Raw genomic sequence first — 20018 nt, 5'->3', positions numbered from 1 at the left:
GGCATGTTTCTGAGTATCAACAAAGCACTGACTGTATCCAGACCAGTGGATTGACTGAAAACCCTCGCACACCAGGACTGCCGCAGTGTGGGGCTGTGATTCAGCCTGTGTAACTGTCCTCATTAAGGTGGGTAATGTTGTGGAAATCCACATCATTTTAAACGGCTATACCAAGAAAAAAGTGTGTGTCAGGAATGTTTTTTAGGTCATCTAGAATTCTCCAAGAAATAAGAAGAGGCGATGTGAGCATTCTTGCGCCCTCTGCTGGAATTAGGGAACAACTCACTTCGCTTTCCCTCACCCAAACTATTACTGCTTCCTTTGAGAAATGGCCTAGAATGGATACTCTGTAGGGATTTCTGAGCAGGTCCTCATGTGGGTCCAGACCTACCTGAAGTCAACACAGCCCACCTGCTCCTTTACAGCTTGGATAGAGAAGTCTGCGGAGGGTCGTGGGGCGGGACAGAGCTGAGTGTCCACAGGAGGAAGTTCTTTTTGCCCCCAGCCACTCCAAGGCACACTCTCTATTTCTTGTGCTTTGTGATTATTATCGGAATCCCTTGTGCCAAATCCATTGAGAAAAAGAAGTTTTTGCCTGCATCATAGAAGGCTACTATGGGTCACACAACTGGACTTAACTTTATACTCGGGTGACACCTAGCATGTTCTGTAGCGGAGATAGACCCAGACACCCCTGAGAGTCTTCATCTCACTGAACATGACTGCCTAGTCACAGGGCAACTTTCCAGCAGGGGAAAGCTCCCTGGAGGAGCTGAGGATGGAACAGGGTGAACTGTGGTCGGAAAAAGTCAAGCACATGATAGACCTGTCAAAACTCAGCTGGGGTGTAGTGTTAAGATGCCCTAATGATTCCAAGCACTGGGTGGCAGAGGCTCTTCTCAGTGAGTCCTCTGTGAGTTCAAGACCAGCCTGGGATACCTAGTGAGCCCGTGTCTCAAACAAGCAAGCAAGCAAGCAAGCAAACAGACACAAATGGTTCTGTAATAGCGACTTCTGCACTGATATGCCCAAATAAAGAAGTCAGCTTTTTAAGAAACAACTTGATGGAGGAAGGATTGATTGGGGCTCTCGGTTTCAGAGGCTGAGGTCCATCTCAGAAGGGAAGGCATGAGCCCATCTCATCATGGGGACAGAAAAGGGAAAGAAGCTCTTGGTTCTGGAATCTGGTTTGCCTTTCTCATTGACTGTGAGTCAAGTATCTCCAACACAACTAATGAAGCCAGAATTGTCTGTGGTGATGCAATGTTTTCCAGAAGAGACCTCAAACACCCAAGTTGAAAACAGCAAATATACTTCTTCAAGGTCAGAATGCTTGTAACCTTGTGGCTTGGCCCTCCCATCTTATCCCTGAATCAAAACAATGTGCCTCATGAAACCACCCTACAGTTTCACTTACAAAAGAAGATTCTCCAAGATAAGGAAAATAAACCAGCCCATGGAATTTTAATTTTTAAACCATGTTAAAAAAATGTAAGCCTCACTTGGTCTTCAAACCTTGTTGTAAATTATGTCCTTTGAGGAACACCCTTAGAAAGTCTATACAGTCATTGCCAAGACCGAACTTTCTGGGTCTTCCTGGGCCTCTGTTACCCTCTCTCATTCTGCTACTCTTCTTACTCAGTTACTTTATTTCCCCAGCTAGTCTCCTTCTACCTTCAAGTCTTTAAACAAATATGTATAGTGTTTTGCTTGCTTGTACGCCTGTGTACATTCGTGCAGTACCCACAGGGGCCGGAAGAGGGCACCAGATCCCCTGGAGCTGAAGTTGCAGACAGTATGAGGGGCCCTATGGATGCTGAGAAGGGAAACTAGGTCCTCTGAAGTGCAGTAGGGTCCTTAACCACTCTCGTTTAAGCCATCTCTCCAGCCCCCCTTCTATTTTCATGTCTTTTATTTTTACTTTTATTTTTATATAGTCAATAGATTTCATGAGAATGACTTACATGACCATGGGAGCAGCTTCGTTTACAGAAGTGCAGATGCCTTACCAGTGTCTCCACCATGAAGAGAGAGAAAGGGAGGGAGGGAAGATGGAAAAGCTGTCCGTCTCTATTTCATGAGCCCCACTCCTAGGCATGACATGATGGTGACAGGCCCAGTCTTGAATAGATGTGTTGCAGGTAATCACATCTGCCCTAAGTTCGAGAGTGCGCAGGCCATGCCATGCCTGGAAGACAGTGTTCTGTGCCACCATAGCCCTGCTCTCAGGCGCAAACGCAGTTTCTGCCGCTTCTACCATGATGTTCCCTGAGCGCTGGAGACGTTAACTTTCAGGACTGAGCACTCAGTCACGTAGTCTCACTGCTAAGACAAACCGAGTCTCGGAAGCTACTGCTGACCACTGTGAAAAGAGCCTTCTCTGACCAAAGCTGAGAGGTTTTGCCCAAACAGGCAAAAACAGAGTTGTTCAGAAGGTAATTTGATGGACACATTATGTCCAGCTAGGAAAACAATAGTAAATGCCTTATTAAGGCTTAGGAACTCCACAGCTACAGGCTTTAAAAATTTAATTAAAAAGTTACTGTCATTGTTTGTGTGTGGGGGGGTACACATGCAGGTGACAGGACAACTTTTGGGGTCAGTTCTTCCACCTTGTTTTGGCGGTGGGATCTCTCTTGCCAAGCTACTCCCAGCTAGCAGGCCAGCAAGCTTCTAGGGAAGTCTCTCTGTGCCTCCCATCTCTCCATAGGAGTACTAAAATTACAGAAATGTACCCCTTTGTTGAGTTTTTTTTTCGAGACAGGGTTTCTCCGTAGCTTTTGGTTCCTGTCCTGGAACTAGCTCTTGTAGACTAGGCTGGCCTCTACTCACAGAGATCCGCCTGCCTCTGCCTCCCGAGTGCTGGGATTAAAGGCGTGCGCCACCACCGTCCGGCTTTGTTGAGCTTTTTATAGGTCTCCTGGGATTGACCCTAGGTCATAAGGCTTGCACAGCTAGGACCTTTATCTGCTGAGCCGTCTCCCTGGACCCCAGCCCCAGGCTTCTCCATGTTGAACTCCCTTCTGTCGAGTGGGTCTCAGGTCTACCCAGGTAGCAGTTGGTTACCCCCAACAGACTTGCTGCTGTTGTAGTGGCGGGCACATTGCCTGGCCAGTCCGATTGTTGAGTACAGCTCAGGAAGACTGGTGGAGAATGTTCTCCCTAGCAGCCTGCATGGCATCTTCCAACTGTCTCCTATAACTTTTTTTTTAAAGATTTTTTTCATTTATTTATTATGTATACAACATCCTGCCTCCATGTATGATGGCACATGCCAGAAGAGGGCGCCAGATCTCATTACAGATGGCTGTGAGCCACAATGTAGTTGCTGGGAATTGAACTCAGGACCTTTAACCACTAAGCCATCTCTCCAGCCCCCCAGCTGTCTCTTTTTTTTAAAAAAAATATTTATTTATTATGTATACAATATTCTGTCTGCGTATATGCCTGTAGGTCAGAAGAGGGCACCAGACCTCATTACAGATAGTTGTGAGCCACCATGTGGTTGCTGGGAATTGAACTCAGGACCTTTCCTTGGAAGAGCAGGCAATGCTCTTAACCGCTGAGCCATTTCTCCAGCCCTTAGCTGTCTCTTTAAACCAAACATCTGCAACAAATGTTCGCTGACCTAGGATCATCACGAACATAAAATCTAACAGGAAGGAACGAGGTAAGGAGAAAACGCTGTGGAGGGATGCCTGGATTTTATCAATCCAAGGAGCAACCTGGACTAATAAAGGGACCGGGCTTTGAAACTGTTGCAGAGGGGCGTGGAGTCATCCGTCAGAACCTCTTCAATCTAAACAACTTTCCCTGGGAAAGCTAACTGTGAGCAGCTGCCTGTCTCAGCCTCTTCATCCCTCTCCGTCTTGAAATGGGAAGAATTTCCTTGCCAAGTTCTAGGGCACAGGACAGAAAGGAAGGATGCTGCGTGGAGGGTCTGCTGTCTGCTTGGGCAGACGCTGGGTCCAATCACAGAAAGAACATTATAACTCCTTCCACGTGACCCCGCCCCCATGTAAGGATCACATCCAGCCTGCTGACTCCCCTGGTAGTTTATCACAGTGCAAGCCCTGTGCCAGGGAAAGGGTTTGGGTTTTGTTTTTCTGTCTGTGGCAGTTTTTTTTGCCTTTTCCCGATGGTAGTTAGCAGACAACGTCCAGGAGGATCTGCTTGGAGTCTTAGCTCGAGACACCTCCGTTGATGCTCAAGAGAGATCAAGGCAAGAGCGCTCTCTGTGGTGTCCTTTAATTTAAAACATTTGCTGAGTTTTCAAAGGTCTCTTCCTACCTACTGCTAACCACAGCTTCCCGGAAGGCAATAAAGTATGAAGAGGGCGGGGAGGACTCAGCCATGCAAAGGCCCCTGGATGAAACCCTGTCTCGAAAAACCAAAAAAAAAAAAAAAAAAAAAAAAAAAAAGAAAAGGCCCCTGGAGTAGAAGACTAAGAATAAAAGGGTATCTGCTTAGACCATGAAAGAGTTTTTACCTTTTAATATTTGAATATTTTACAATAACAGTGTCTTGAAACAAGACTCTTTAAAACATTGATGGTATTTTTTACTATTTGAGCCACACTATTAAACCTCTGGTCAGCTGGTTTTGGGAATGGAAAAAAAAAGGTGACCCCCAAACTCAGCCACTCTTGTGGCTCCCATCTCCAGTTCTTTTAATCCTGGCCAAGACAGCGGCCTTAGATACTTTCTTCCGGTCGTAAGCCAGGCCCAGGAGAGCCATGCAGTCGATGAACAATGTCGAGAAGTTGATGTACCAGCGGTACTCACTGGCAGAGTAGTCGTAGGGGAAGGTGTGGTGGTAGTTGTGGAAGCCCTCGCCTGGAAGAGAAGTACGGGGAGCATTAGGGGGCCCGGTGACTGCCGCCTCCTCCTCTTCACACACCTCTTACCCAGTGCTGTTCTTTAGTGAATGGTTAACCCACTGCCTTCTACTCAGAAGCAATGAGTTCAGAAGCCCTGGTTGTCCTTAATATTTGAAAGTATGTTGGAAGGAAACATGTCTCGAGGCCAATAGGGTTAGAATCTGACTATTCTGGAGAAATACTTTACATTGGAAAGTGCAGGAATGTCAGTATGCTCTGAGATGCTCTTGGCTCCTGGACTGTGTATGTGTTCTCAGGAGGGGAGAATCCTATGGAAGATCAGTGTCTATGCTTCTTACGAAGGTGAGCAGGCAACACCCCTTTCCCCGTGGGGCTGGTGTCTCCAGAAAGTGTAGGCAGCTACAACAGGAAAGGAAGAGAAACCAGGGCCCAGCCAAGGTGGGACTTCTCTCAGCCATTGCTAGTTCCCACAATGGCTGCTGTGGCTGCTACTTCTTAGAGCTCGGACCCTGGTGCAGGGGGATGCTCGTACATAGATCCCTTTAATAAAGGTTTCTTCTATCATATGATATTTAATTTTTTCCTGAAACTTCTGATATTTGAATGACAGTTACTTTTATAGTAAATAAAACTGAATATTTAATGAAATATTTACATAAACATATTGCAAGAGATACAAGCTGCTGGAGCCAGCCTGGCAACCCAAGTTTGATGCAAAGAAGCCGTATGCAGATGGAAGGACAGAAAGGACAGTACAAAGTTGTCCTCTGATCAGCACACAGGCACTGTGGCAGGGCTACCCTCCCCCATCAGCCACACAGCCACGCTCACTGTAATGACTATTCTTTTGGGGCGAGAAGAGGGATTGGGGGGAGGTGGAATTGAGACAAGGTTTCTCTGTGTATCTCTGACTGTCCTGGAGCTCCTTTGTAGACCAGGCTGACTTGAACTCAGAGATCCTCCTGCCTCTGCCTCTAGAGTGCTGGGGTTGAAGGCGAGCAACGTCATACCCGGCTTGTGATGGCTATTCTTGGTTGTGAAGTTTACTGAATCCGGAATTAACTAAAACCCCCAAATGATTGGGTGCACCGGTGTGGGATTTTTTGTGTAACCAAATCATTTGAACTAGGAGGACCCACTTCTAGTCCCTATCCTTGGTGGGAAGACACACCCCTACCTGGGTCCTACTTTCTGCTGGAAGCCTAGGAGTAGAGGAAGGAAATCTCTCTTTGCGCGCTTGTTCTCACCTTCCCTCACTAGCAAGTCTTTCCCTTCACTGGCCTTACTTCTTCAGGCTTCTGGCTGTAAGGAAAACCAGCTGAGACATCTAGGCTGAGCCGCTACTGGATTCTGGGCCTTCCATCCACAGGCAGCCTTTGATAACTAGCTGGACCACAGCCTGTTTGTCCTTCTAACATACATGTGTTCTATAAGTTCTGTTACTCTGGAGAACCCGATGGACACACACAACCTCTCTAATAAAGGTTTTCTGTATAACGTGATACTTAAAACATTTTTCTGAAATTCCTGATTTGGATGAAAATGTGTTATTTTTATGACACTGAGGATTTAACTGAACATTTACACAAATTTATTACAAGAAATATAAACTATGACTTCAAGAAGTATAAAAATCACCGGGTGGTGGTGGTGCGTGCTTTTAATCCCCCTTATTCTGTGAGTTTGAGGTCAGCCTGGTCTACAGAGTTAGTTCCAACACAGCCAGGGCTACACAGAGAAGCTTCATCTCAAAAGACCAAAAAAAAAAAAATTAAAATCTAACTTCCTTTTACAATTTCTTTTTTCTTTTTTTTTGGTTTTTCGAGACAGGGTTTCTCTGTGGCTTTGGAGCCTGTCCTGGAACTAGCTCTGTAGACCAGGCTGGTCTCGAACTCACAGAGATCCGCCTGCCTCTCCCTCCCGAGTGCTGGGATTAAAGGCGATGGTGGCGCACATCCGGCAAATATTTATTTATTTATTATGTATACAATATTCTGTGTGTATGCCTGCTAGCCAGAAGAGGGCACCAGACCCCACTGCAGATGGTTGTGAGCCACCTTGTGGTTGCTGGGAATTGAACTCAGGACCTTTGGTAGAGTGGGCAATGCTCTTAACCGCTGAGCCATCTCTCCAGCCCTACAATTTCTATGTATACAGATAAAAATATGTAGGAATAACATCAAGATATAAGGTGCTAAATTTTATAAAGAGGACAAAACCAGAACGATTTATCATGAAATATAACAAAACAGATGAAGCCTTTGACTGTGGGGTCTGGATTTATACATTGTTACTTAGCCCTGGCTGTGATCCAAGCTACCTAGAGGCTGACCAGGAGACAGGAAGTTCAAGTCTGGCTGGGACAAATTAGAAAGACCATATTTCCGAGGTAAAAATAATAATAATAAAAAAAGAACTGGGCAAATAGCTTATTGGTAGAAGTTCAGCATCAGCCTGAGCTACAGAGTAAGTGCAAGGCCAGACTAGACTACATAGTGAACTCTTGACTCACAGTGTGGAAACTCGAAAGAGGGCTTGGGGACTTAGCTCAGAGAGGGAGCATTTGCACAAGGATGTAAATGTAGGCCTTAGTACTTCGGGAGGATCGGGATAAAGGAAGCAGGGAAGTGGGAGGAAGAGAGAGAAAGCAAAGAGAGAGGAAGGGAAGAAGGAATTGAGACTAGGATGGCAGGAAGCAGGAGAGCAGAAGATGAGGTTGGGGAGGACGAGAAGGCATGGAGAGGAAACGTCCAGAGAGAAAAGCAGGGTGCTGGCTGCTGCTTCTAGCAGCCGGTCCTAAAGCGGCTGGAGATGGAACTTTCACTATACTACATTTGCAGAATTCATCTCAGGCCTTGGGATCCCACTTCTATGACGGTCTAAGAGTTGTAGGCTATAGCTTAAGTAGATAAGATTGACTTAAACATTGGTGAACGGAAGACCTCACACAAGCAGTGGGGGGTGTGTGTGCCTGTAGCCTGGATGGGGGCGGAGGGAGTGCATTAAAGACACCTGGGAGGTGAGCCAAGGCTCTGAGAAGGGCACCCTTCTGCTTGTTTGTTTGTCATGCATACAGGGTTCTGTCTGCATGCATGCCTGCATGTCAGAAGAGGGCACCGGATCTCATTACAGATGGCTGTGAGACCATGTGACTGCAGGGAATTGAACTCAGGACCTCTGGAAGGGCAGTCAGCTCTTAGCCGCTGAGCCATCTCTCCAGCCCCCAAGAATGGCACACTTTTAAGTCCACTGAAAAAATCAGGGCTTTCTTTTTCTTTATATAGCATGGCTAGGCATGACACACTAGGTTTATTGTATTCTCCATTGATACTGCTATTATAGCTATGAGTCTCCTGACCCAAGCAGGAAATTCTAGCCCAGCCTAGAGAAGTGAATCAGAGTTGACTGGAGAAAGGGAAACTTAACGAGGATCATTTAGAGGTTGTTTGTTTGTTTGTTTACATTTGGGTTTTTTGAGACAGGGTTTCTCTGTGTAAATAATCCGAGCTGTCCTGGAACTCGCTTTGTAGACCAAGCTGGCCTCAAACTCACTGAGATCCACCTGCCTCGGCCTCCCAAGTGCTGGGATTAAATGTGTGCACCACCATAACCTGGCTTGTTTGTTTTTTGACCTTCCAATCAAAGATAGTATTTTTAATCCTTCCCTCTTTTACATGAAACGTCTTGCCTGACTCTCATGTTCTCCCCAATTTCACAACCCCTATTTTACAGTGGGAGACACGAAACACAAGTACAGATGCTTCGTGTCTTCCTCACAGCTCACCAAATAAGGAGACAGAATGGGAAGAAAAAAAAAAGGAAAAGAAAAAGACATGACTGCTCCTCGGTGTGATGGAGAAGGAGGTTCACTGTGGATATGTGGGAGAGTCTAGCCAGAGGCAGGGACACCTGGGAGAGTCCATAGGAAGAACAGCCTGGTCCCCTGAGCTGGAGAGTTCAGGATAGGGAACAGGGTGTGCCAGTCAGGAGGCCCTGTAACAAGTAGGGACTGAGAGATACAGGGAGAACCCGGCAGCCAGGTCTGCTCTGATATGTTAAATAGGGACCTCAGCCATTAGTCCCAGGTTCGAAACCTAAGATCACTGAATGCCATAATGCTATAGATGGCTTACTCACCCAGAGTTCCCATGGAAACCAGGGTATTCTCCCGGGGGTCAATGTTCTTGTCATAAGGGCGATAGCCGTAGAGATGAGCGGCACTGTTCACCAGCCAGGTGGCGTTGAGGGTCACAGCGTATCTCAGAAAAGTGGCAACATACAGACTGTGTAGGAAAGTTTCACCCCAGCAATACCAGGGCACCAGTGTGGGCACGATGAAGCACAGCAGCAGGACGCTGGGTTTGTAGTACCTACGGGGAGAGAGCACATGCAGAGTTGGTAGAGCAAGGATACCTTATCTAGATGGGCTCTTCTCAGTGGGAGGGGCTAGCTCAGTCGGTAGAGCATGAGACTCTTAATCTCAGGGTCGTGGGTTCGAGCTCCACATTGGACACCATTTTGTAGTAATAGGAGCGGCGGGGCTGTGTCCTCAGCACCCCGGCCACCTGGCTAGCTTATGCCCGAAATAACAACACACAAACTGTATTCATTTAAACACTGCTTGGCCCATTTCTATCTAGCCTCTTCTAGGCCAATTCTCACACCTGGACTAGCCCATTTCTAATAATGTTTGTAGCCCACGAGGTGGCTTACCGGGAAGATTCTAGCCTATGTCCATCCTGGGTTGGAGCTGAATCGCATCTGCCCAGGAGAGCGGAGCATGGCGTCTCTGAGCTCACTTCCTCTTCCTCCCAGCATTCTGTTCTGTTTACTCCTCCCACCTATATTTTAACTTATCAGGGCCAAGCAGTTTCTTTATTGCTTAACCAATGAAATCAACAGATTGATATATGACACTCCCACATCAGGGGGTGGAAAATCCTTTCAGAACAGAATATCGTTATCATTCTCAAGGTAAGTCTACGTTGAGCTGAGACTGTCCCAAGATAATCCCACCAGTTGCCCATAGAACAAGGTCCCTATTCTTCTTCGTAGAGAGATGAGGCAGGTCATTCAACAAATCAGGACCAAACCACAGCCTCAGTCTGCAAGGATGCCAGGGCTGGTTTTCATCTGCCCCTAAGCCCCCTTTTTCTCTTTCAGGGTCTTTGACATTTTTCCATTTCCTGCTAACCTCCTCCCTCAAAGCCTGCACACTGCAAAAGCTCCAGGAAGCATAACGAGTGTCCTCGATCTCCCGTGGGTTCTGTCCCTCTGGAAGCCTTGTCCCAATCTTATTTGCACAGACCGACCTCTGATTTCCCGAGAGAATTGATTGGTGCCCAGCAGCCATGTCTTCAATTTTTGGGTCACGGGCGAGGCCTGCATCCAGCTTTCCCATTTCTTCCCTAATCTGTGTCTTCTGTAGGCTAACTTGTGTCCTCTCCTCACCTCTTGGGCTCAGTGTCTTCTTCACTTGACCTCACCTGGCCTCACCTGACCAAACCTTTATAGCACAGCTACGACAGCACCGTGTGCTTTTGGAAAGACAAGCTGTGTTAATCCCATGTGTGTCTAAGACACTCGGGATGACATTAGTCTGTTTGAAATGATAATTCGTTTGTTTTTATTCTTTTTTTTTGAAACAGGGTCTCACTATGTCGTTCTGGCTGTCCTGGAACTCACTATGTAGACCACACTGGCTTCAGACTCACAGAGATTCACTTGCTTCTGCCTATCAAGTACTAGGACTAAAGACCTACCTGCCACCCCTTCTGGCCAATGGACTTTTTTCTTTTTTTAAAGATTATTTTTATTTATGTATATGTGCGTATGTCTATGGTAGTAAATGCCATGTGAACATGTGTGCCTGTGAAGGCCGGAATTGAGTGTCAGGTTCTCTGGAGCTGGGGTTGCAGGTGTAAGCCGCCCGATATAAATGCTGGCATCTGAGCTAGGGTCCTCTAGAAGAACAGGAAGTGCTCTTAACTGCTAAGCCACCTCTTCAGTCCCCAGAGGATCTTTGTTTTTTGAGACAGTCTCATTATGTGACTCTGGCTGACCTGGAATTCACAGAGATCTGTCTGCCTGTGTCTCTCCGGCACTGGGATTATAGGCATGCACCACCACACTTGACTTAAATGACAGTTGTGAGCATATAAACCCAGAAATTCATTCAGCTATTCTAAGTGCTAAGAGAATGTGTCCGTCTTGAAACCCTACTTCCCAAGCTCCATCCCTCTCACTCACCTCCTCTGGAACATGACCAGCTTCTCGGCTTTTAGGTCAGACATGTCCAGTTTTCCGCCCTTCTCTTTGACAGCCGGGTGTTTGCGCACGAGCAGCCAGCCCACGTGAGAGAAGAAAAAGCCACGCCGGGAATTGTGAGGGTCAGCGTGTGTTTCTGTGAACTTGTGGTGGGCGCGGTGATCTCGGGCCCATTCATACACGTCATTCTGGAAGGACAGTAAAGGGGACACCAATATTGAGAAGAGAAGCCCTCCTGGGAGAATGCAAGAGCCTAGGTGTCTGCCAGAGCCTGGAACTCTCAGTCCAACTCATTATCAGAGTCCCGAGCCTCTGATTCCTAAGGAGGACGGGAGGAACACCCTCTCCAGCCGTTTACTCCCAGAGCTTATGTGGAAAAGCAGCTCAGGGGCCCAGCGCACACAAATAGCACTGTTGCTTCTCAGGGGTGCGCGGTGGGAAACAGGAGGTGAGTCTTAGTGCTCAGACAGTTTCGCTGGCAGAGAGCATGGTGACTCTTCAGACAAGCAGCATGAGACAGGGTTCCTCTGGCGATGTCTGAGCCAGGGGCAGAGAGGTTAGGACGCAGATGGCCTTGGGCTCCAAGGTTCTGCTCTGTAGTGAAGGTGCAAAAACTCCACGTCAGCAGGGCAGTGGTGGCGCACGCCTTTAATCCCAGCAGAGGAGGCAGAGGCAGGCGGATCTCTGTGAGTTCGAGGCCAGCCTGGTCTAGAAGAGCTAGTTTCAGGACAGGAACCAAAAAAAAAAGCTACAGAGAAACCCTGTCTCGAAAATCCAAAAAAAAAACAACCCCAAAACAACAACAAAAAACTCCACGTCAGCTCCTTCACGAGTGGCATGTCACCCGACCCAAGAGGGCCAACATGCAACTGACAAGCCTGAGCCCATTTCCAAACGACCTTGGGACGTTTCTGGACTTCATCCATCTCTTCAAGAATGTGTCAGTGTTTCTCTTCTTTCTCTTTGTCCTCCAAAGACAGAAACTGGGAGCCTTAGCCAAATACATTTTCAGAGCAGAGGTGATCACACACATGTAATAAGAACCTCAGATATCAGAGAGTCAAAATAACTAATCTCTTTTCTGAAACCTTTTCCTCAATCACCCAAGTCAAATCCCACACTATTAGCAACAGCCTATGGCGAGGTGAGTCTGCCTCCCTAACTTCCTACCATCTACCCACTAGAAACTTCTTGCAGGAGCCATCATCAGTGCTTGACCTACATCCATCATGCTAGCCCTTGACAGGACAATCAGGTTTGCTTATTTAATGGCGCGGTGACTCAGTTTCCTTATCTGTTCAGTGGGTAGAACAATAAGGCCTACCTTCTGGCATGGTTGTGTGGACTAAAGGATTTAACCTGTGCCAAATGCTGGCACAGTGTCCAGCGCATGGAACTATAGACATGTTTGCTCTTGTTATCTGAAACGAGACTGTTCTTGAGTCTTAGACACATCTCACCCCAATCCCGTTCTAAGTAGCGTCCGAAGACAGAGAAAAGCATGAGCTTTTGTTGACTGTTGAGGAAACCATTGTTAGTTTCTTGATGATGGCGTTCTATGGTCCTTTACCCTGAAGGACCACAGCAGTCATCCAATGTGACAACCCAAGGAACTTGGGGTTAAAAGAAAAGTTATGCCTGGAGAACCCATTCTACTTCCTTCCTGTTTCCCTTCCCAGTGACTCTGAGGTGTCCCATGTTGTGGAGAGCTCTGCACTTGGGAGGACCACTGAAGGTAGTGGTCCTCTGTGGGTGCCAGTGTTCTCCACTCTGCCCTGGATCAGCCATCGAGTAGAGGCACAAGAGTGAACAGCACCAGCTTCTCACCTGGAAAGCCATGGTGGTGGCAATGATGAGGAAGACCCTCAGGGGCAGGCGTGCTTTGTAAGTTCGGTGGCTCCACAGGCGATGAGCTCCGGCTCCAATGCCCGTAATACTGACCGCATAGTAGATGCATGCTGCGGGGACAACAGAGGGGTCAGCCTGCTGGGAAGTGTGCAACCAGGAGAAGCGTATCAGGACACTCGCCTGATACCAGAGTGTGCTTCTCTGGGTTTGAAGGAGCGCATGCGTTGGTCTCCAAGACACCATAGCATCCTATCATCATCACCTCAAACCTCTTCACCTAGGCCTCGGGGGGGATCCTCTCCACCTAGCAATGGATGTGAGTCGAGAAGACCCGGGCACAAAGTGGGCAGAAAGGCAGGATGCTGGAAACACTGTCTAGCTTTCACCATCCGATCATAGGAGCATTTTTCCAGGTCCTGTGCCCTTTGAGCTGAAGATTGTTTTTTCTTCAAGGGATTCAAGGGGTTCAATACTCATCTTGACCTAAATACCCATAATCAAGCATCTTTGGAAAATGGCAGTCAGAGCTCAATGGAAGGACCATTAGTTGAAGGGGAGACACATAGGACACAGAACCTGTTCACCTGTTGAACTGCAGCATCTCAGCACTGTAGCAGGTCTCAGGGCAGGTCAGGCCTGCAAAGCCACGTGGACATGAAGGCTCAGCTTTACCGATCCTTACCATTATTACCGTCAGTGCACATCCTAATGGTTTGGAGTCTACAATACCAAGTGTGAGGTGCCATGAAGACACCATGCTGAAGCAGCTGTGTCCTCAGGAGCAGACAGAGTGCAAGGGTTCTGTACTTGGGTACGTCTTGTGGTCAGAGATGTCTCTTGAGCGAGTATGCAGAGAAAGTTATAAGCTCTAAGTGTTTATCCAGGGCCACAGCACCGGTAGAAGTGGATCTACTACTAGGTTTTCTACCAAGGCTCTGTTCCAGTTCCGGGCATATTATACATCCCCTAGTAACGTAACACAGCACCCCGACTTAGAACCTACAAGATCAGGGGGTACCTACCATCTAATGGGGAGAGGACACTGGGAGTACCTGTCTGCTCCTCTGATTGTAGCACCAGGACATTGGGACTGAGTCCTTGTTAGAAGCAGTATAAGATACCCGAGGGACCTCTGCAAACCAGGGAACCTCAGGGGCTACAGAACTTAGCCGAGACTGGGGACACCAAACATTGCACGAACTGCCATGTGTCCTTCTGCATCAAGAGGTGACCATTTTCTAAGTGGTCTCTTTCTTCCTCTCTTCTTCCTACTGTGTCCCATTCTGTTCCTTCTATAGGACCCCCAGGACAACAGAGACAGCATCTGTCCTCAGGGAAGTGCTGGCCATATTCTTCTGAACTGGGATGAGGCCTCAGATTATCTCCAGTCTCTGGCTGTGTGGTGATTGAGATATTCCCATATAGTGGATCCGGCTGTACGTGTAGCAGAGAAAGCAGGAGAGGACAAGCCCAGAAATCTCAGGAGAAAAGGGAAGACTTTGGACAGAGCAGGAGGACCAAGAAAGTGTCCAAATTTGCCTCGTGCTTCAGATTGCCCAGGTTTGTTGGCTCCACAGACAGTGCCATCTTCACAGGGAAATGGGTGGGATTCCTCATACCCCGAATCATGTCCTTATTCTGCCAATGGCTTAGGTCACAGAGATCCTTTCTCTGTCCCCAGGAGAGAGATTGTAAGTGTCCACACCAGTGAGTGGCTTTCCCCTCAGGGAAGGGTTGGGAAGGTTTTGTACTTTGGCTCCCAGTGTCGTCAGAGATGCCTTACTCCAGAGGGCTCTACTGAATGGCTCTAAAATGAGAGAAAAATCTTTCCAAGTCCCCGAGCCAGGAAAATGGCACAAATACAGTCAGTTGTTAATTATGCATTTTCCTTTGGGATTAAACAATAAAAGCTTCTAAAACCTAAAGGAAGGAGAAGATTCCACCTGAGACTTCAATCCTTCTTGTTCCTGAAGAGTTTAGCTAACCCGTGTCTCACAGCTGCCATGCTGTGCACTAACCTACCAACCAGAGCCTGGGGACAAGAGTGAAATAATTTCCCTTGCAGGTGGGTGCGCCAAATTTCCTTTCCAAAATCATAGCACACACCAGAGGGCAGGGTCCCACGAGACAGTAACCACAGTCTTGGGCTTTGGATGGTATCCTTTCCCTGAAGTAGCAACTGATGTCAGCCAAGATCAGGCAGTTTGGTCAAACGCAGGCCTGAACGGAACAAGGCTTGTGCAGAGTACTCAGGCTGGAGAGGGAGGAAGCTTGCAGGGAATCAAACTGCTTTGAGGACTCCCCTCATCCCCAGGCCTCCTGGTTCTAATAATGCATCATTGCCTCAGTAGGTAATTAGAAAACCCGGGATCCCAAGAGAGGGGGTTTCCTAAACTGTATTTCCTTGGGACATTGGATGAATTTCCCAAAACAATGCTTAAGGGCTCGAATCTCACCACCTACAAGATGGAAGAAGCCTGGGACAGACAGGGTAAAACCAGCTCTACTACACAATACATTCCGAGGTGGGGGGAGGGAGGGAGAGAGAGAGAGTTGTCAAAGAGTCCCAAAACCTGACTCTGTTTCCCCAAACTTCCCTGTACTATCTGGGAAAGAAGGGCTGGCTCATCAGCCCTCAGAGAAAGCAAGGGGCCTTGAGTCTGCAGGATTCCTGGAGTCAGGGCTTGTGCAGACCAGAAGCCTTCTTCAAGTCTCTACTCTCTAGCATGCCTGTCCCTGCCCAGGAAGGATGGGTAGAGGGCAAAGACAGCTGGTGTTAGCAGGTGTTGGCCTCATGGATGATATGGCTTCAGGAGAGAGGGACAGCCGCAGGCTGGGGAGAGACTAGATCACGAACCATTTCTGTAGCATAAATACTTGTCAACATCTTGTTGACTGACATGTGCTGTACTTGGAAGACCTGTCTGGGATAGCAGAGCCATGTGCCTGTACCCTTGGGCATTTGGGGAGCGGCTTCACCCTCCTCCAGGGCAAGCAGCCTGGTCCTGCCAGGGGTTAGGTCTGAATGGGTGTGTGGATAACCATCCCTCTTTTCTACTTTTCTTCCCAATGGCTCCTCCTCCTGTGCAGCCTCTCCTGCGTTCCCTGACTGAGCTTCACCACCTGAGTTGGTAAGGTTCCTTTTCCTAATGTCTCCTAGGTAGGGCCTGGCTCTCCTGTGGCAGGAAAGGCGGGACAGGTAGCCAAGTACTGATTCACACAGTCAATGGTTGCCTCATTGCCACAGTGGTACCCTTCAGTGAGTCCTGCACACAGTTTCAGGGCTTGGTCCCCAACACTCACGTTAAAGTACTCCCAGGGGCTAAGGATATGACACAGTGGTAGAGTACCTGTCTAGTATGCCCCATGTCCTGTGTTTAATAAAGAACAACAAATTACTCCATGTTACTTTTGCCAGATATAGTAGCTCAGAATATAATTTCAGCAGGCTGAGACATTACTATGGGTTTACTGAGGATTACTATGGGTTCAAGGCCACCCTGGACTGCATAGAGAGTTTAAGGACAGCCTAGGTAACAGAGTGAGATTCTTAAAAATCAACCAAACAAAACAGTTATGGTAATGGACACTGTAGTGCCTGCACTTGGGAAGTTGACCCAGAAAATCAGAGACTCAAGGTCATTGTCTGCTACGGAGTGAGTTCCCAGCCAGCCTGGACTGCATGAATGAGAACCTGTCTTGTTAAAGAGAGAGAAGAAAACAAAGCAGAGACTTTTGCTCCCCAATCCCACTAGGCTGCATTCAGTTAGTTCTATCAAGAACCACAGAGAAAAGTTAGGGAAAGCTGGACCCAACGGGGCCACTGCCCATCGCAAGACACTCTTCATTAGAGGTAGGGGAGAAACTTGAGGCACTGGCCCAGAACAAAGAAAGGTGCTTACCCCAGAGCAAGGTGTAGAACTTGCTGGAAGGAACCAGCACAAGCCCATACAGAGCCCCCAAGTGCAGCAGGGACATGAGGATGATGTTTCTCCAGACGTACTCCAGCTTGGGCGGGGGCCCCTCCTCATCCTGGTAGCTGGGGTCGTATATATCTTCCTTCATTTCAGGACGAATGTCTTCTTCCAGGTAGAGGGGCACCGTCTTTAATTTCTCTCTTCCTTTCTGCATGGCTTCAGAGCGGGGTGACATGGTGGTCGTGGTGGTTGTACATGAAGAATTCATCTACAAGGACAGGGAACGGAGAATTAGAAGGGCAGACTCCAGTAGGCACTCCCCTTGGGCATGCCGCTGGCAGAAGGACGCATTAGTGGTCCAGCCCCCATCCCAGTATCTGACTTGACTAGGGGCTGGTGGGAGAAAAGGTTTGCAGAAAGTGTGCAGATTGGTTCTTGTCAAACCTCCAGGTGAAGGGGCAGTGGGAGAGGAGAAGGACCCTCTTATGCCACTGGCAAGCCAAAGAAAGCTCTAAGATACTGAGAAAGGCACCAGCAGGACCCAATTAGCCTTTAAAGCTTGGGAGACAAGAATTGGGAAATCCAAAAATGCCATTCACATCTCTACCAATTGGGGGCAGTACAACCTTGAAAAGACAATAATGGAGGGGTGGGGGAGAATATCAGAGACTAGATCCATCAGGACAGAAGGTTAAGACTGAATTTGTATTCACCGCTTTGCTCTGATTCTCAATTAAAACCCTGTCTAGAAGAAACCCAGGGAAGCAGTTTTTTCTCTGCCTTCTGAGTGTGGACTCTTCGAATAAGACATTATTTAACGATTTAAATTCCTGGGTTTTATTTACACAAAGAGCCATGTGGACCATTTACATGTAGTCTGATGACCAAAGGGTGACCCAGGTTGACTCTTTAGAGTATCTCCTCTCTTGCCAGGGTAGTTTAATTTTCCCTCTTTAGACAGCTGGATTAGGGCGATTTGCTGGATTTTCTGTCAAAATTTCTGAAATATGTCAGTTTCTGGAACAGATATAAACAGAATAGAAGTGGGAGCCAAGGTCAGGACACATTAAATTTGTGTCTGATAACCATGCCCAAGATTCATCTTTGTACACACAGCCTCTTGGTCTTAGTCGCTTTCTGTAGAGTGGCATGCGAGCCTATTTTTGTTGCTGACTTGGAAATAGGGTCCTGCAATGAAATGCAGGCTGGTCTCAGACTCAGCCTCTAGCTGGAGTCTCCCAACTTCCTAGACTGCAGGCAAGCGCCACCATGACCAGCATAAATTCATTTTGATTCCGAAGCTTCCTCCCTGGTTTTTGAACAACTATCTTTGGAGACATCCTGACTGGTTTGGTTTTGGCCATCCCATGTTTCCAGATCTGTCCTTGTTGGTTTGATCTGACCTCACTGGAGAGTGTTTGAGGTTTATGATGATGATGATGACGACGATGTCACATTTATACAAACTAGAGAAAACTCAATTGATAAAATCCTTCATCAGATTATTTGTAGGAAATTCTGTAAGGCATTTCCTTGATTAATGATTAATATGGGAAGGCTCAGCTTACTGGAGGGGTCCCAAGTTTTATAAGAAGCAGGCTGATTAAGCCATGAGGAGCAAGCCAGGACGCAGTGTTCCTCTATGGTCTCTGCTTCAGTTCCTACCTTCAGGTTCCTGCCTTGGCTTCCCTCAGTGATAGAATTTTGGTCTCTCTCTCTTTTTTTCCAATCATAGCAATAGAAAACCTAACGCAGGGAGTGACAGATATTAAGGAATTAGTGTCAATAAAACCCCCTCTAATGTCAAATTCAAGCAACAAATGATTTAGAATGCTCTTAGGTTAGCCTTAGCTGGAGTTCATTTTTGAGTTGAATGCTGTGGTGTGAGTTATATTCTGGCATCTTTAAAAAGATACTATTTATATGCTTTTGTTAGAAGTAGTGGCTTTGTACAACTTCAATAGACAGGAGTCACAAAGTTAGGTTCTGTCTGTTGTGGTAACCCAGTGGTCTTTAGATCTAATAGTATTTCTTTCATAACATTGGGTGCTCCTGTTATTGGTGTATGTATATATGCTTAGGGTTGTACTATCCTGTTGGTGGATTATTTCTTTAATTAGTATGAAACTCCCTCTTATTTCTACTGGCTAGAAATATATCTCGTCAGCTATTGATAGCCATGTCTCCTTGTTTCTTAGTTCCATTTGCTTGGAATATCTTTTTCCATCCTTTTACACTAAAGTGGTAACTATCATTGATGGTGTGGTGTGGTTCTTGGAGGAAGCAAGAAGATAGATCCTGTTTTTTTACTCCCATGTGCTATTTCTGTGTCTCTTGGAGAGTTGGGAACCATGAATATCAGAAACTATTGTTGAGCAGTGTTTATTATTTCAACCAGAATGGCTAAGATAAAACCAAACAAAAAAAATGATGGCAAATGATGGCCGTGGAGTGGGGGAAAGGAGGGCTCATGGGAGTGCAAACTGGTGCAGCCAGTGCAGAAATCAGTATGGAAGTTCTGAAGCTAGAAACAGATACAACACACAGTCCAGCTATATCATCGTGACCATCTGCCCCAAAGACTCTATGTCCTCCTACAGAGACTCATCCATGTTCTCTGCCGCTCTATTCAAAATAGCCTGAAAATCCAAAGAGTCTAGATGTCAACAGATGAGTGGATAATGAAAATGTAGTATATTTACACAATGGAGTATTATTTAGATGCTATGAAGAAGGGAATTATGAAATTTGCAGGTAAATGGGTGGAACTGGAAACAATAATTTTGAGTGAGGTGACCCAGATATCTAGATACAGAAGATAAATGTTGCATTCTCTCTCTCTCTCTCTCTCTCTCTCTCTCTCTCTCTCTCTCTCTCTCTCTCTCTCGCGCGCGCGCGCACGCGCGCTAGATTAAAATCTTTAGAGATGTGTGCTTCATTTGGAGTATCCATAGGAGTCAGGGAGTTGGGGGGACCCCACAGGGAAGAAGGTAGTCACAGTTAAACCAGGGGGAAAGGAGAGTAATGGGCCGGGCTGGCTGACTCAGGTGGCCCATCCCAAGCAGCATTCCTGCCCAGCTGCCAGGGTAGTGGCCACAGCAGAGCTTGGCAGCCCAGGGGAGAAGGTGGCCAACAGTGGCTGAGCC

At 47.2% G+C, this 20018-nt stretch overlaps 2 protein-coding genes across 2 annotated transcripts in view; one reads left to right on the top strand and one right to left on the bottom strand.

Moving 5' to 3' along the window:
* Cwf19l1 (CWF19 like cell cycle control factor 1) overlaps positions 1 to 20018 on the top strand; it is a 299806-nt gene that overhangs the window by 177543 nt on the left and 102245 nt on the right. The window lies entirely within an intron of this gene.
* LOC142851200 (acyl-CoA desaturase 3) overlaps positions 4480 to 20018 on the bottom strand; it is a 31932-nt gene continuing 16393 nt past the window's right edge. The window contains exons 2-6 of the mRNA XM_075975094.1: positions 16858 to 17140; positions 12935 to 13065; positions 11090 to 11295; positions 8978 to 9210; positions 4480 to 4835 (exon numbers count right to left, since the gene is read on the bottom strand). Coding sequence (XP_075831209.1) covers positions 4636 to 4835; positions 8978 to 9210; positions 11090 to 11295; positions 12935 to 13065; positions 16858 to 17140 — 1053 coding nt within the window. The 3' untranslated portion in view covers positions 4480 to 4635. The remainder of the gene's footprint in view (positions 4836 to 8977; positions 9211 to 11089; positions 11296 to 12934; positions 13066 to 16857; positions 17141 to 20018) is intronic.

The sequence above is a fragment of the Microtus pennsylvanicus genome, chromosome 5 (genome assembly GCF_037038515.1).
Source record: "Microtus pennsylvanicus isolate mMicPen1 chromosome 5, mMicPen1.hap1, whole genome shotgun sequence".
In the NCBI taxonomy this organism is placed as follows: domain Eukaryota; kingdom Metazoa; phylum Chordata; class Mammalia; order Rodentia; family Cricetidae; genus Microtus; species Microtus pennsylvanicus.
Note: the sequence above shows the minus strand (reverse complement) of the source record. Positions and strands in the feature narration are given on the sequence as shown.